This window comes from Mustela lutreola, chromosome 3, assembly GCF_030435805.1.
Source record: "Mustela lutreola isolate mMusLut2 chromosome 3, mMusLut2.pri, whole genome shotgun sequence".
Lineage (NCBI taxonomy): Eukaryota > Metazoa > Chordata > Mammalia > Carnivora > Mustelidae > Mustela > Mustela lutreola.
The window spans coordinates 107837800-107853384 of NC_081292.1; the positions used below are offsets into that span (position 1 = coordinate 107837800).

The window sequence follows — 15585 nt, forward strand, 5'->3', positions numbered from 1 at the left end:
TGTTTGTGGAATTAATAAATAACTGCTGATATTTTCCAAGGAAGTATGAGTGTGACTGGAAAATTCCTGTAACTCCTCTAGACCTGTTTCCTCACTTTTAGAATGGGGAGGGGATGGTAATGGTGAATCTAGGGGATTCACAAGAGATTGAAGAATGTTTTTCAAACCTTGCTGTGGGGAACCCCACAGTTTTGCAGGGACACCCTCCTCAGGACAACCCCCTACTCACTGCTATTCCCAGCCAGTAAGCAAGACTCTAGGTATATTACATATTGACTTTCTATGTCAAGTTTCAGCTGATTCGAGGGCTCTGGCACTACATCAAGTTTGAAAAGCCTTGAGTTAAACATCCGGTGAGGTTATCCCAGCTCCAAGACTCTGAGTCTTTGAGGACCATTCCCTTAGCCAAGGAGAATCTATGAAAAAAACGCCCCACAATGACCAAAGCCAACATCACAGATCTCAGGAGGAAAGCAGCACAATTCAGAGGAAGAGCCCCTGAGCCAGTCAACCAGGAAACAGGCAGCTTTCTTTCTACTAGCTCGGAGCTCTCCCACTGACCGGCCAAGAGACCTTGGGCATGACTATCAGCATCTCTGCCCACATTACAGATACAGATTCTTATTTGGAGATTCTCAAAAGGAGACTTTCTCAACCAGTATCTAAGGTTCTTAATTGTGTGTGTATGTGTGTGTGTGTGTCTTCAGTAACATGGCAAGATACAAAGTCAATGTACAGAAATCAGTGGCTTTCTTATACACTAACAATGAAAATACAGAAAGGGAAATTAGAGAATCGATTCCATTTACTATTACACCAAGAACCATAAGATACCTGGGAATAAACCTATCCAAAGAGTTAAAGGAACTGTAATTGAGGAACTACAGAACACTCATGAAAGAAATTGAAGAAGACACAAAAAGATGGAAGACCATTCCATGCTCTTGGATTGGAAGAATAAACATTGTTAAAATGTCTATACTGCCTAGAGCAATCTATACTTTTAATGCCATTCTGATCAAAATTCTACCGGTGTTTTTCAAAGAGCTGGAGCAAATAATCCTAAAATTTGTATGGAATCAGAAGAGACCCCAAATCGCTAAGGAAATGTTGAAAAACAAAAATAAAACTGGGGGTATCACATTACCTGATTTCAAGCTTTACTACAAAGCCGTAATTACCAAGACAGCATGATACTGGCATAAAAACAGAGACATAGACCAGTGGAACAGACAGAGTAGAGAGCCCAGATATGGACCCTCAACTCTATGGTCAATTAATCTTTGACAAAACAGGAAAAAAAATACAGTGGAAAAAAGACAGTCTCTTCAATAAATGGTGCTGGGAAAACTGGACAGCTATATGCAGAAGAATGAAGCTCGACCATTCTCTTACACCGTACACAAAGATAATCTCAAAATGGATAAAAGACCTCAACGTGAGACAGGAATCCATCAGAATCCTAGAGGAGAACATAGGCAGCAACCTCTTCGATATCAGCCACAGCAACTTCTTTCAAGATATGTCTCCAAAGGCAAAGGAAACAAAAGCGAGGATGAACTTTTGGGACTTCATCAAGATCAAAAGCTTCTGCACAGCAAAGGAAACCGTCAACAAAACAAAGAGGCAACCCACGGAATGGGAGAAGATATTTGCAAATGACAGTACAGACAAAAGGTTGATATCCAGGATCTATAAAGAACTCCTGAAACTCAACACACACAAAACAGACAATCATATAAAAAAATGGGCAGAAGATAGGAACAGACACTTCTCCAATAAAGACATACAAATGGCTATCAGACACATGAGAAAATGTTCATCATCACTAGCCATCAGGGAGATTCAAATTAAAACCACATTGGGATACCACCTTACACCAGTTAGAATGGCTAAAATTAGCAAGACAGGAAACAACATGTGTTGGAGAGGATGTGGAGAAAGGGGAACCCTCTTGCACTATTGGTGGGAATGCAAGTTGGTGCAGCCACTTTGGAAAACAGTGTGGAGATTCCTCAAGAAATTAAAAATAGAGCTTCCCTATGACCCTGTAATTGCACTACTGGGTATTTACCCCAAAGATACAGATGTAGTGAAAAGAAGGGCCATCTGTACCCCAATGTTTATAGCAGCAATGGCCACGGTCGCCAAACTGTGGAAAGAACCAGGATGCCCTTCAATGGACGAGTGGATAAGGAAGATGTGGTCCATATACACGATGGAGTATTATGCCTCCATCAGAAAGGATGAATACCCAACTTTTGTATCAACATGGACGGGACTGGAAGAGATTATGCTGAGTGAAATAAGTCCAGCAGAGAGAGTCAATTATCATATGGTTTCACTTATTTGTGGAGCATAACAAATAGCATGGAGGACAAGGGGAGATGAAGAGGAGAAGGGAGTTGAGGGAAATTGGAAGGGGAGGTGAACCATGAGAGACTATGGACTCTGAAAAACATCTGACGGTTTTGAAGGGGTGGGGGGGTGGGGTTGGGGAAACCAGGTGGTGGGTATTGGAGAGGCCACAGATTGCATGGAGTACTGGGTATGGTGCAAAAATAACGAATACTGTTACACTGAAAATAAATTAAAAAAAAAAAAAAAAAGAACCTGGGCAACTACTGTGGCATTTCACTGATTAGCCCACTGTTACAAAGAACCTCATCAGGTGCCCTGTCTGGGTTCCATTCATTTAGGACTTGGGTAGCAGGAACTATAAGGGTGGGAGTGGGGACCCCATGAGGGCAGACAGGCAGAAGCGAGGGCCTGGGGAAGGAGGGAAGTGCACCAAGTTCAGCAGAGACTTACACAAGGGTGCAGAGAATGGGGGTGGTTATGTTGCTGGCCTCCCATATGCTTGGACTTAATTTAGAAGAAAATGGGGAGTCAGTGAAGAATGCAGAGCAGGGCAGTGGCATGGTTAGGATGTGCTACAGGGAAGTTAATTAAGTGTGGCCACAGAAACAAAGTGGAACCGACAAATCTGGGAATCAGAGGCACAAGTATGGAAGGGGAGTGCTGCCCAAGGATGGAATAAGGAATTGATTAAGCTCTGACTAATGAGGTTTAGGCTGATTTTACTTTCTCTTTCCGTTGTTTTGTTTTGTTTGTTTCTTCTTTTTTTAACACTATATATGTGTGTATATATACATATATAATAATAATATTTTATTATAATTTATAATTATATCATACAATATATTATATAAACATATAATATAAAATATATCATATAAAATTATGATTTAATATATATTAAAGTTTCTAATGTATGTATTTCAGATAGCTTCAGATATACACACACACGTATCATATGTATAATTATATGAAATTAGAAAGGACCATAAAGCTATTGCCATAAACATAAACAAATGCTGGAATTGTTAAAAGGACAGAAACACTGATATTTTCCCGATAAATGCTGGCAAGCAACTCCAAAGGTGAGATACCATTTCATACTTGTAACTCCAAAGACAGAAAAATATTCCTAATGCCTCTGTTTTCTCATAAAGTAAGTCTTGAGATAGACACACATAGAACACGAGAGACTTCTTCCAGTTGTCACTTACAAAAATATAAAGCGGGTCATAATTTGGAGACATGGCTAAGGCCTCTGGTGGTTTCATGCCCAAGACTGAGGTTTTGCTGGGGAGCTGAGGTGCGGCATCCTGCTTGGGTAGGGTTATGATCGTGGCTTCATCCTGTTAAGGGACCAAGTAGTGTGTTAGCCTTCTTCTTCTTCTTTTTTTTTTTTTTTTTAAGATTTTATTTATTTATTTGGCAGAGAGAGAGATCACAAGGAGGCAGAGAGGCAGGCAGAGAGAGAGGGGGAAGCAGGCTCCCTGCTGAGCAGAGAGCCTGATGTGGGGCTTGATCCTAAGACCCTGAGACCAGGACCTGAGCTGATGGCAGAGGCTTAACCCACTGAGCCACCCAGGAGCCCCAGTGTGTTGGTCTTGATGCCAGGACAAGAGGGGAAGTGTGAGAGCAACTCTTAAAGGTGGAGATGTGTTACCTCGGCCCCTTGCTTCAGAGCTCGGGCAAGCTTTTGAGGTTTGTAGCTTGTTGACGACTTCTGGACACAGAAAGGCTGATAGCCTTTAATTTTGTACAGCTGAGGAACCTGAGGTCGAAGAAGACAACTGATAGAATGTTCTTAAACACCGTCACTGACTAAAGGGATCTAATTCTCAATAAGCATATGTTGGAGTTTCCTGAAGGGAGAAGTCCCAGCCCCACTCGGGGCCCTGCTCTGGGTTCCTGAATAAATGCTGGGCATTTGCAGTAACTCTCCTCTACCACAGGGCTTACCTGTGGAAATACACTGAACACTGGTTGGTGGATTTGAAATATTTACATTTTCTTTTCTTTTCTTTTTATTTTTAAAGATTTTATTTATTTATTTGATGGACAGAGATCACAAGGAGGCAGAGAGGCAGTCAGAGAGAGGAGGAAGCAGGCTCCCTGCTGAGGAGAGAGCCCAATTCGGGGTTCGATCCCAGGACCCTGGGATCACGACCTGAGCTGAAGGCAGAGGCTTTTTAACCCACTGAGCAACCCAGGTGCCCTCAAATATTTACATTTTCAAAACAGGGAGTGGCTATATGTCAAGGAAGGCAAACTAATTTTTGTTCACTTCATCTTGTGTTCCCTAAAGTTTCTAACACATGTTGTTCGGATAGTTTGCAAATGCATAATATATCGTATATCCAGAGTAAAGATCCTGGTTTCCAGAAACCACATATGTTATACCTCACACATACCATAAAATAACAGCAGAAGAATACACACAGAATGCTATGGTGTATAATCTACAACAGAACAAAAATAATAAAATGGTACAATTCAAGTTCAAGAATATTTTGTTCATGTCACAAGAAACCTATTAACTGATACCGTATGGTGGGTCTGACCTGCAGACTGAAGAAGGAAAAACTCTGCTTGATTTGAGTTTCTTGAGATTTAATTGGAACTGGTCCAAGGCCATCAGGAGCCTAAAATGCGGGAATTCAAAAACATTGACACGTGATCAACACTGAGCAAAAGTTGCTGTGCTTCTGCTGAGAAACATTTGATAAACTTTCCATGACCTCAGTTCCACCCGATGTGTGGGGCAGGGAGGCTGTGCTGACCAACCTCTCCTCCTTATCTTGTAGTGTATGGGATCCTTTTTTTTATTTTCTGCTGTTGTGGCTGCTGCCACGTGCCACCCAGAATCCCCTGCGGGCTTCAAAGAATTCTGGAGTCCTTTGACAGAAACACTCTTAGGGGTCAGCCCTCTTCAGGAGCTGCCTTGGCTGAAGGGAGCTGACTCCCTCAAGGTCGTGTGCCCCTTCTAGGGTAGCCTGCCACCAACCACAAGTTGAAACAAAGGTAGAAATGCCAGGTCCTCTCCCCCCATCCCAGCTTCGGGGCTCCTCATGAGTCCAGCTGAGACCTTAGTCCAGGACAGCTGCTTTCCTTCTCCCTGTCCAATCCAAGTCCCTTCCATGGGGGCTCATCTCCAAAGCACTACTTTCCTGCCTGCTGTCTGCCTTGGTCACCCAGAGAACCTGGAACAGCTCCTGACATACTACGGACCCCTCAATAAATACTGTATTTTGCCTAATCTATCATCATTAAATTAATATGATGCATTACTAATACACATTGCTTATATGACATTTATTGATTTCAAAGCTGCTAAATATAAAAAGAACTGATGAAATAAAGTATAGAATGAGTTACAAAACTCTTTATAGACAGGAGTGCTGACTGTTCCATCTTTCATCAACCACAAGCCACAGAAGTCTTTGTAGAACTAACTAAGGCAACAAATGAAAGTGTAAGATGGGAACTACTCAAAAATAATGAGAAAGGCTACACAACACAGTGATCTACTCATCACTATCACCCTTTCTGGCCCGTTAGTTATTATTTAGAGAGAGAGAGAAAATGTGCTTGTGAGTGGGGAAGGAGAGGGGCAGAGGCAGAGAATCTTTTTTTTTTTTTTTTTAAAGATTTTATTTATTTATTTGACAGAGAGAAATCACAAGTAGATGGAGAGGCAGGCAGAGAGAGAGAGAGGGAAGCAGGCTCCCTGCTGAGCAGAGAGCCCGATGCGGGACTCGATCCCAGGACCCTGAGATCATGACCTGAGCTGAAGGCAGCAGCTTAACCCACTGAGCCACCCAGGTGCCCCGAGAATCTTTTTTTTTGAAGGTGTATTTGTTTTGGAGAGAGAGAGGGTGTGAGCGGAGGTGGTAGAGGGGAGTGGCAGAGGGAGAGGGAGAGGGAAAGAAGCAGACTCACTGCTGAGCACAGAGCCTTGCATGGTATTCAATCTCATGACCCTGAGATCATGATCAGAACCAAAATCAAGAGTTGGGACACTTAACTGACTAAGCCACCCAGGCGCCCCTCCACCCCATTAATTATTAAGTGTGTTTATCCATGCTTGAGAATCATAGATTTATTATTTCCTAGGAACTACACAGTTTGATGTCTTAGGTCATTTGATGATCTAATGCAGAAAACCCATGGAATTTCTAAAGTTGGTCCTGCAGTTCTCGAGTAGATTAACTTGTGATGTGTAATATACGATGTAGGATGTGCACGGCAAGTTCATTCTTTGAAACTAAAAAATTAATTTGCCTATGTGCTTTTTTTTTTTTTTTTTTTGAGAGGGAGAGCAGGAGATGGGAGGGTCAGATGGAGAAGCCGACTCCCTGCCGAGCAGGGAGCCAGATGCGGTGCTTGACCCTGGGACTCCAGGATCACAATCTGAGCCAGAGGCAGTCGCTTAACTGAGTGAGCCACCAGGCGCCCCACGTGTGTGCTTTCAACATCAATTTAAACATGCTGTTTATTGCTAACTACATGCTATATCAGCTTAGGAAACATTTTATTACCAGCCATGTGGCCTTGTGTCTCAGTTTCTTCCTCGTTGGTAAGATGATAAACCTATCGCATAAATTTGCTGAAGAGTAAATGCACTGATACAAGTGCACTTCAGACACTTTCCATCTGCCCAAAAAGCAGAAGGGTCCAGCTGAGCAGAGCCCGCCTCCCTAGACCGGGCCCTCCTGGATTCTCCATCTGCCCCTTTGCTCTCAGGCCCAGTTCCTGGGCTGTCAGGAGGGGCTTTTGATGGGTTCCAGGCTGGAAGGCACCCAGCCCAGGTTACCACGGAGCTCGGCACAGGTGAATCTAGATGATCTCAGGTTTCCCAGTGATCGCAACTCCCTGGGCACAGGTGTCTCAGGGAGCCTCTCAGGAGGAAGCAAAGGGACAAAGCCTGAAGTAAGTCTTGCCGCCATCTAACAACCCTCTGATCGTGCCCGGCCCCCAGCCCCCAGCCCAATGGCACCCACCAACTCGTTGGAGCTCTGAGGAGGACTGTAGGACGGGAAGGCGAAGGGCAGTACTTCCTTGGGGGATACAGAGAAACGACTGGAATAATTATCTTGACTGATCGGAGCCAGGAGGAATCTGGAGGCATTCTTGTCTGGGGGAACAGAAGAGTATTGGGGGGAAGTTCTTACAGTATTTTTGTGTGAAACCACCGTCTTCAGTTTCCTATCTGCCATACACCAATCGGTGGGCACTTGTCACATGCCAGCTCGGAAAGAATATATATGTCTATGGGCATCTGGGCCCAGTTCTAATTTTCTTTCGTTCTTTACCCACCCCTTCTCCTTTTTAAAGCTTTATTTTTCACTTCCAAAAAAACTACAATTCCCCATGAAAGGCTCTCTAATGAATCTTCTTTGTCCTTATCAGTCAAAAAAAAGATTGCATTAAAAAACAAATGAAGACATTTTACAGGGGTCCATACATAATTCACAGATGAATTTTACAATATTTTAAACAAGCGTTTCTTCATTAGAAACATCAATACTGGATGTAATAATAACATAGGAGAAATTTTTTGAAAGTATAATTAAAAGAGCAAAAAAAAAATGGTTACAAGAAACAAAATATGCATCTGGATTTTGAAGGGGACAAGATGAGGAGCGGATGCTCAAGACCTGAGCCTGGGCCACCAGAGCTCCTTCTTCCCTTAGGGCCTTGGGGGTCTTGGGCCCAGCCATTGTTTAGGGGCACTGTCTGCGGTGAGGAGGGACAGGGTCCTGTTGGATGCCATGCCCAGCAGCTGTCAAGTGTATCCGCAGGCAAGGGCTGGACAGACTACTGGTCCTCTGCAGGAGCCCAAGTCCCACACCTGCTGTCCCCCAATCCACCCCTTTGGAAGACCCTCCTGTGGTGAATCCCTGCCCACCCCTTTTTGTGATGAATAGTGAGTCCTTGCCTGATGATGGATTCAATAAACAGCACTGGGTCAGGCCAAAGAAAAAGGCAGGGGGAAAGGGATTAAAATGCAATAAAATGTTTAGGAAAAAAAAATCCATCTAGGTCTTGAAGGAGTGGAAGACTGAAGAGTCAGGTTTGGGGGCTCCCACTAGGGAGGGCAGGCAGGGTTTGGAAGGATTGGGGCCTGCCCATGCATCTGCAGATGAGCCTTGGGGAAGAGAAGATGATGTTAGCCCAAAAGCCACTGAGAGTGTGCTTCCAATAGCCCAGTCAACCCAGGCATCCAAGGACTGGAATTCCTTTAAGTTAGCAAAGATTGTACGAGGTCAAAAGCTTTATGTGCGAGGCAGCTGGGTGGCTCAGTCAGCTGAGCAGTCAATACTTGATCTCACAGTTGTGAGTTCAAGCACTGTGTTGGGCTCCATGCTGGGCATGGAGTCTATTTGGAAAAAAAAAAAAAAAAAAGCTTTATGTGCAAATGCTAGGTTGTTACAACACTAGATGTATCCAGTCAGTTAACAAGTATGAATGTTGACCACCCTGGTCTCTCTGGTGACAGGAGAGAACTGAGGACATAAAACAAGAGGTCAAACCATGGCCAGACTCCATAGATGTCACAACTTGGCTAGGTCGGCCAGTCTGGTTGACTCTCACTTGGGTAGGCATTTCATCCAAATCCAATCAGGCCTGGAGGTCTGATTTATGTCCTGGGTAGGCCTGATGGTGGTCCTCTCCCAAAGATGTCCACATTCCATCCCTTGCAGCTATGACTCTGTCACCTTCCATGACGAAAGGGACTTTGCCAGTATGATCAAGTTAAAGATCTGAAGATGGGGAGAGTGTCCTGGGTAGTCCAGGTGGCCCTGTGTTGTCACAGGACCCGTATGAGGAGGAGGCAGGAGGGCCAGAGTCAGGGGAGGTGATGTGACAACTGAAGCAGGGTGCAGAGTGATGTGGAAAGGCCTGGAACAGACTCTTCACTGGAAATTCCAGAAGAAGCTAGCCCTGCTGACACCTTGGTTTTCAGACTTCTGACCTCCAGCAATGTGAGATAATACATCTGTTTTGTTGAAAGCCTTAAGTTTGTGGTGATTCATTACTGTGGCCATTAAAAAAAAAACAAAACTAATGGATGTGATTTACAAAAATATTTTACCTCTGCACAGCTAAACGCCTTATACAGGATGTCATGCTCAGAAGCCCTAGGGTTGAAGCTTCACTGCACTTGGCAGTTGTGTTCTACCTGTTATTATTGACTGTCTTCCTTGGCTCAGTTTTCTGTGTATGTTCTCTTTGTCCATGTTATGAATAGCACTCAGCATACTGATTAATCTTCTGTGAATCATGACCTGGAATTAGAAGGGATGATTTCAAAGTATTCACTCATTTTGTCTTTCAGTTTGATTCCCTTTCCCCAACCACAGCTAAGGGCTGAGGCCCGCGCTCTAAGTCAGAATTCACAGGGATCGTGGCGCATTGCCCTAGGTAGAGGCCATGTTGACTTGCCTGAATACAAAAAAAAGAAGACTAAGTTGTCATCTGGCCTTGTTCCGCCCAATTTATGAGCCCTGTTCTTCTATTTCCAGAGTGGAAAGAATGACCAGTTCCACGCTGCTTCTTTTCAGTGTATCTGAATAGCAATGCTTCCGCTGTATTATTTTTGGAGCAGAGGGACCAAATAAATGGGTGGTTCTTGTGGATTATGGGCAATGCTAAATGTATACCACGTGCTTTGCGCTCAGAGTGCATGCTACTGGAGGGGTCTGGTGCCCGTGCTCTGAGCTGTGGCCAAAGGGACCATTCCTTCCATGATTAATAGCCCTTTCCATCCTGTAAGGGGCTCTCATTTAACAAATTAATAGTATGACGTGCTGATGCCCTGGTCAGTTCTGTTCAAGGCTTATCAGATGCGGTTGTTCCTGCCTGCACCGAACTGACATTCTAACTGTGTGTGTGTGCGTGCACGTGCGTGCTCACACACCCGAGGGCATGATGGGGGGAGGATGTGGGGAGGGGAGTGGTCTGGCCACTGCTGCAAGGGTAATGATAGAAGACCTCACTGAGAAGGTGAGGTTTGATCTAAAACTGGAATGATGAGGAGAGAATGATCTGAGGAAGAGAATTCAGAGCAGAGCAAATAGCAAAGAGGAAGATCCTGCTGCAGGAACAAATGAGACAGGTCTAAGGGACAGAGAGAAGAGTGGCCTGTGGCCTTGAAAAAAGTTGTATGCTTCATTTCAGTTGCAATGGGAAGACTTTGGAGGGTTTTACCGGAGGAGGGGTACCCTCGCCTTTTGGCTTTGGGAATACTACTGTGGCTGCTGTTGGCGGGGACTGGAAGCAGGGAAGGCAGAGAGAGTCACACTGGTCTAGGCAGGGGATGACGGGGCTGTGGCTGAGTTGTGGAGAGATGACAGGAAGTCATCAGGCTGGGGATGTATCTGTACCTTGATCTGACTCACCTGGGGAGTGAGGGAAAGACTGAGCCATTGCTCAGAGCAAAGCACGAAACAGCTGACAATACCTTTATCACCCTGGAGGGCTCAGCCCAGAAAGGCCAGGTGGTCGCACTCATGGAGAAGCCAGCCTGGCCAGTATCACTGCTGTTTGCCCATTGTCAACAGCTGTGCCCTCCTCCCTTGGAGCACAGCTTTGCCCTGCCTCTTTCCACCACTTCCTTCCCCACACTGAGCTCCTTGTGGCCACCTCTGTTCTGCACATAGCAACCTACCCAGACAGAGTCTCAGCAGGGATAGGGTCCCACCAGACCCTGGAGGCTGGTGCACAGGTCACTGATCAGTGAGCTCTGCCTCTCCCCTAGACTGTCCTCAGTCCAGGCTGAAAACACTGCTCGATGGAGAAAGTTTATAAACTTTTGGAGCCCTTATACATATTCGCCCAGTTAAATGTTCACAACAACTCCGAGACAAGTCTTACTGTGATCCTCAGTTATGGAGGAGGAGGAAGCTAATGGAGGTTATAGAACTTGTCCAAGATCAGAAAGCTCATTAGTGGCATCAAGAATTAGGGGCAGGGGATCCTGGGTAGCTCAGTCATTAAGTGGCTGCCTTTGGCTCAGGTCATGATCCCAGGGTCCTGGGATCAAGCCCCGTGTCAGGCTCCCTGCTTAATGGGAAGTCTGCTTCCTTCTCTTCCTCTGTTCTTCCCCACTGTTCACATGTACGCTCTCTCTCACACTCTCTCTCTTAAAAAAAAAAAGAAAAAGAATAATTAGGGGCAGGCAGCCTGGCTCCAGAGTCCAGGCCTTGAGCATGACTCTCCCCTGCTTGAGAATGGCTCTCTTCTGCAAGGCAGCTGCACTCGAGTGGCTGGGACAAGGGATCTACCAGCAGCATAAGAAGCAAGAGGCACCTTGGCTTGGTGATGGCTCAGTGGGCTCATACTGGCCCACAGGACAAGTATGCACATGGAGAGGAGACGGACTGTCTCCTCAGGTGAAGCATGACAACGTTTGTAGTAGGGAACGGGCTGGTGTGTTTGGGAGATGAGGACTGGGACCACACAGAAGATAGAGGTAGGGAGCAGGGTGGAGGGTGGGGCTAGGCTAAAGAGGTATGGCTGAAGCTAGACTAGGGAGTCACTGACACCTTTTATTTTTTATCCCGATCACAGCAAGCCATTGGAGGCTCTAATGGGTTGGGTGGAAAGCCACCATGAGGGTGAAATGAGATGACACATGTTGAAGGGAAAGCCATAAGCCTGGATGACACTAGATATCACAGGAATTCGCGATTGCTCTCTCTAGAAGTAACTGATCAAAGTCCAAATGTTCTAGTGTTACCACATGACAGGGCAAGTCTACTCTTAGGTATATATCCAAGAGAACTGAAAACATGTCCACAAACATGTACACGAATGGAATGTTCATAAGATTATTATTCATAATGACCAAAAAGTGAGAACAACACAAACGTTTCAGCGGACGAAAAGATACAATATGGCGTATGTGCATGATGGGATGATGGGACTGTATCCACCCATAAAAGAGAAATGAAGTACTGGTACAGGTTACCACATGATGAGCTTTGAAAACCAGCTGAGTGAAAGAGCCAGTTACAAAAGGCCATGTGCCCTATGATTCCATGTTTATGAAATGTCCAGAAAGGGTGAATCCATAGAGACAGAAAGCTGATCTCTGGTTGCCAAGGACTGGGGGATGGAGAGGGACTGCTAATGGGAACCAGGTTTCTCTTTGCAGTGATAAAAATTTATTCTAAAATTAATTGTCAAATCACTATATTTTACACCTGAAACTACTATAACATTGTATGCTAACTACACTTCAATAAAATTTTTTAAATGTTCTAAAGTTAGATCGTGTTGATGGCTGTAGAACTGTGTAAATACATTAAAACCCACTAAAATGTATACTTTACAAGAGTGAATTTTATAGTAAGTGAATTATATCTCAATAAAACTGTTAGAAAAACTCATTCGATTTTCTTGTGCTGAGGACTAAGCCAATTAAAATTTCCCTTTGGTGCTGGGACTTACCTTGCGTGCAGCTTGCTGAAAGCGCTTTTGTGCCCTGAACCTGTTGACCCAGGTATTATTAACGAGTGGATCAAAATTAGGATGGAATTCCTTGATTTTCTGTGAAAATAGAACACAGGCATTTCTTAGGTTTAAATTTAACTCCAGGTAGGAGCACCTAATAAAAATTTTTCAGAGCCTGATCCTAAATCAACTTATGACTTATCTGTTTCACCATGGAATGAACATTTATTCTACACTCCTAGTGTATGTAGCAGTATAGGGAATACTTCTTGGGTTGGGAGCCCAAAGTGAAATTTGAAATTTGGGTTTTAACAAATTGACAGTGTAGGGGTGCCTGAGTGGCTCAGTTGTTTAAGCATCTGCCTTTGGCTCAGGACATGATCCCAGGACGGGTCCTGGATCCAGGCCCCCATTAGGCTCCCTGCTCAGCTAGGAGTCTGCTTCTTCCTCCGCCCTTCACCCTGTTCTTGTGTTCTCTCTGTCTTTCGCATTGTCTCATTGTTAAAATTAAAAATTGGGGTTTTAACCAGACACTATCACATGACAGAGGACACTCAGGTGAAGGAGCCACTGTCCCCATTTTATGTTTGAGGAGACTGAGGTACAGAAACAAAGAGGGCTTTTCCCAGGTCCCAAATCTGTAGGAGAGCTTGAGAATCTCTAGCTTCTGGCCTCCTGTTGTGAATCCTTCCCACCAAGGGCAGGAGGCAAGGAACATAGGCTCAGGGACCCACCAGGAAGGACCTGCAGACAGGGGCTTAGAGAGCAAAGGGAAACAAAAAAGAAGACCAAGAAAGAGAACGTAGGAGGAGCCAAGGAATTTAATGCTGTTAATTTTAAGGGAAACATCATGATTTTTGATACTTCACTTGCAAATATATAGTAAAAAAACACTCTGAAAATAAAAATTAAAATGCAAATTTTAACTTAGTAAATATCTCTTGGTAAAAGCATTTCTATAAAATTGTTTAGTGTTTTAAAAAGAAGAATATAAAGGGCTATTGATAATTAGCTCCCAAATAAAGGAAAGTTACCCACTTCTTCTAGACTACGAACAACCCGTTTCTGGTGGACTTCTGTCTTGATGCGCTGAAATTCCTCGTCCAAAACAGGATCTCCTCGATCTATCTGGGTTTTTCAATCACCAAAAATATTAAAATTGAAGACAAACACGCACAACTGTATATCTCTTTAAAGCTGATAGAAACCTATCAAAGGATCAGTCACATCCACACACGAAGTTCTGGCTGGGAATGGGTGACAGAGAGTTAAAGGGCTCATTATAATCATACTCACTGTTTAAACATAGGGGGTTCTAACAGCTGAGTGGACCTAGAGCTTTCTTTCCATAACCAGGGGACAATGGCTCTGGAAATCATTTCCAAAGCATTTAAAACTCACCAGAAGGATTTTAAGAAACCGCGTAACCACGGGAGTGTGGAGATTTCATTTAAAAAAGAACTTAAAGTTTCAAGTTCCTCCTCAGAGCTGATTATCCCAGTACGGGGTTTAACAAAGGTGCCTAAGTCCTCCCCTCTCGTGGGATCTGCCCTTTCCCTGGAGTAAGTGTCTTCTCCCAGGTTGCTGCCCCACCTCCTGCTTCCCCAGGACCCTGGAGCTCTCTGGCCCATTACCCAGGAGACATGGCACACTCCCCTGGAAGGCTGGCTGGCTGGGCTTGGCTTGGTGTCTGCATACACCTGCCTCCATGGAAAAAGGGACTGTGTCCACAGCAAAAGCTTGTTAGTTTTTACCTATCTGTGGTTTTTATTACTTGTTAAATTACTTCCAGATCTAGCTTGGCTTGTATGTATGCTGTTTGCCATCAGATTTAAAGACTTAACTGGAAGCAATCTATTCCAAACCCCACATTAACAGAAGAAACGAGAGAGTTGTGTTATTGACACCAGGTGGTGAGCTGTCTAGCTCTGATTTGCACGTATCAGGGAGCTGAGTCTGAGACTGAGGCTATGGATGTAAGCCTCAAAAGACAGATTTTGTGGGAAGAGACGCAGACCTCCACTACCACTAAAAATAAAATAAAATAAAATAGCATCTTAAAGGAGGGATTAGCAAATAGGTTGATAGCTAGAAAAGAGAGGAGGGTGAGGTCTTATATGAAGACTCTATTTATTATGATGTGTTTTGAAATTTACTATCATCAACCATCTCCTGGGTAAAAGCCCATCATCCTGCCCACTCCCACTCCCTCTACTCCCTGCCCTCCCCACACCCCCATCTCCCCGCCCAGCTCCCTTGTCTCAGCTTTCTGCCACATGGCCTGGGCCTTCAGGTGTTCCTTGCCACTGGGTCACCCGCCAGGATTCAGCTGCCTGATGAGAGCTCCCAGACACACAGAATAGGGTCTTTCAGCACTTGCTGCCAAACTATACTGGGGCTCAGGGGCCCAGTGTGATGTTAAGCACATGAAGTCTTCTTTCCTTCTCCCCTTGGCTACCCTTGTGACTACTAGCTCCTCTCTGCAGGCCTCTCTCCAGCCAGTGCTCATGGCTATCTCCGCAGCTGGCCTGGCCTCCCGGGACACCCAGAAGGACAAGGCCACATGCAGCCTTCAACGGCCCTCTCTCAGCATGCAAGCCTGACACCATGTCCTTCCTCAAGGTCAATCTTCCCCGCCAACCAAGGCCTCTTCCCAAATTTCTTTAGCCCTTCCTTCTGCGGTTGTTTTTTGCCTTCAGCGTACAAATGCTGGAGTTTTCCAACTTAGAAACCTCCTCTTTGATGCCACATCCCCTTGGAATGGTCCATGCC

General features: G+C 44.8%; 1 protein-coding gene across 4 annotated transcripts in view; it reads right to left on the bottom strand.

Moving 5' to 3' along the window:
- Positions 1 to 15585, bottom strand: part of CFAP221 (cilia and flagella associated protein 221) — an 87739-nt gene that overhangs the window by 19102 nt on the left and 53052 nt on the right. For all 4 annotated transcript variants that reach the window (XM_059166635.1, XM_059166636.1, XM_059166634.1 and 1 more), the window contains 7 exons: positions 13852 to 13941; positions 12811 to 12909; positions 9539 to 9644; positions 7356 to 7489; positions 4917 to 4997; positions 4019 to 4126; positions 3573 to 3704 (listed from right to left, as the gene is read on the bottom strand). In XM_059166635.1, coding sequence (XP_059022618.1) covers positions 3573 to 3704; positions 4019 to 4126; positions 4917 to 4997; positions 7356 to 7489; positions 9539 to 9644; positions 12811 to 12909; positions 13852 to 13941 — 750 coding nt within the window. The remainder of the gene's footprint in view (positions 1 to 3572; positions 3705 to 4018; positions 4127 to 4916; positions 4998 to 7355; positions 7490 to 9538; positions 9645 to 12810; positions 12910 to 13851; positions 13942 to 15585) is intronic.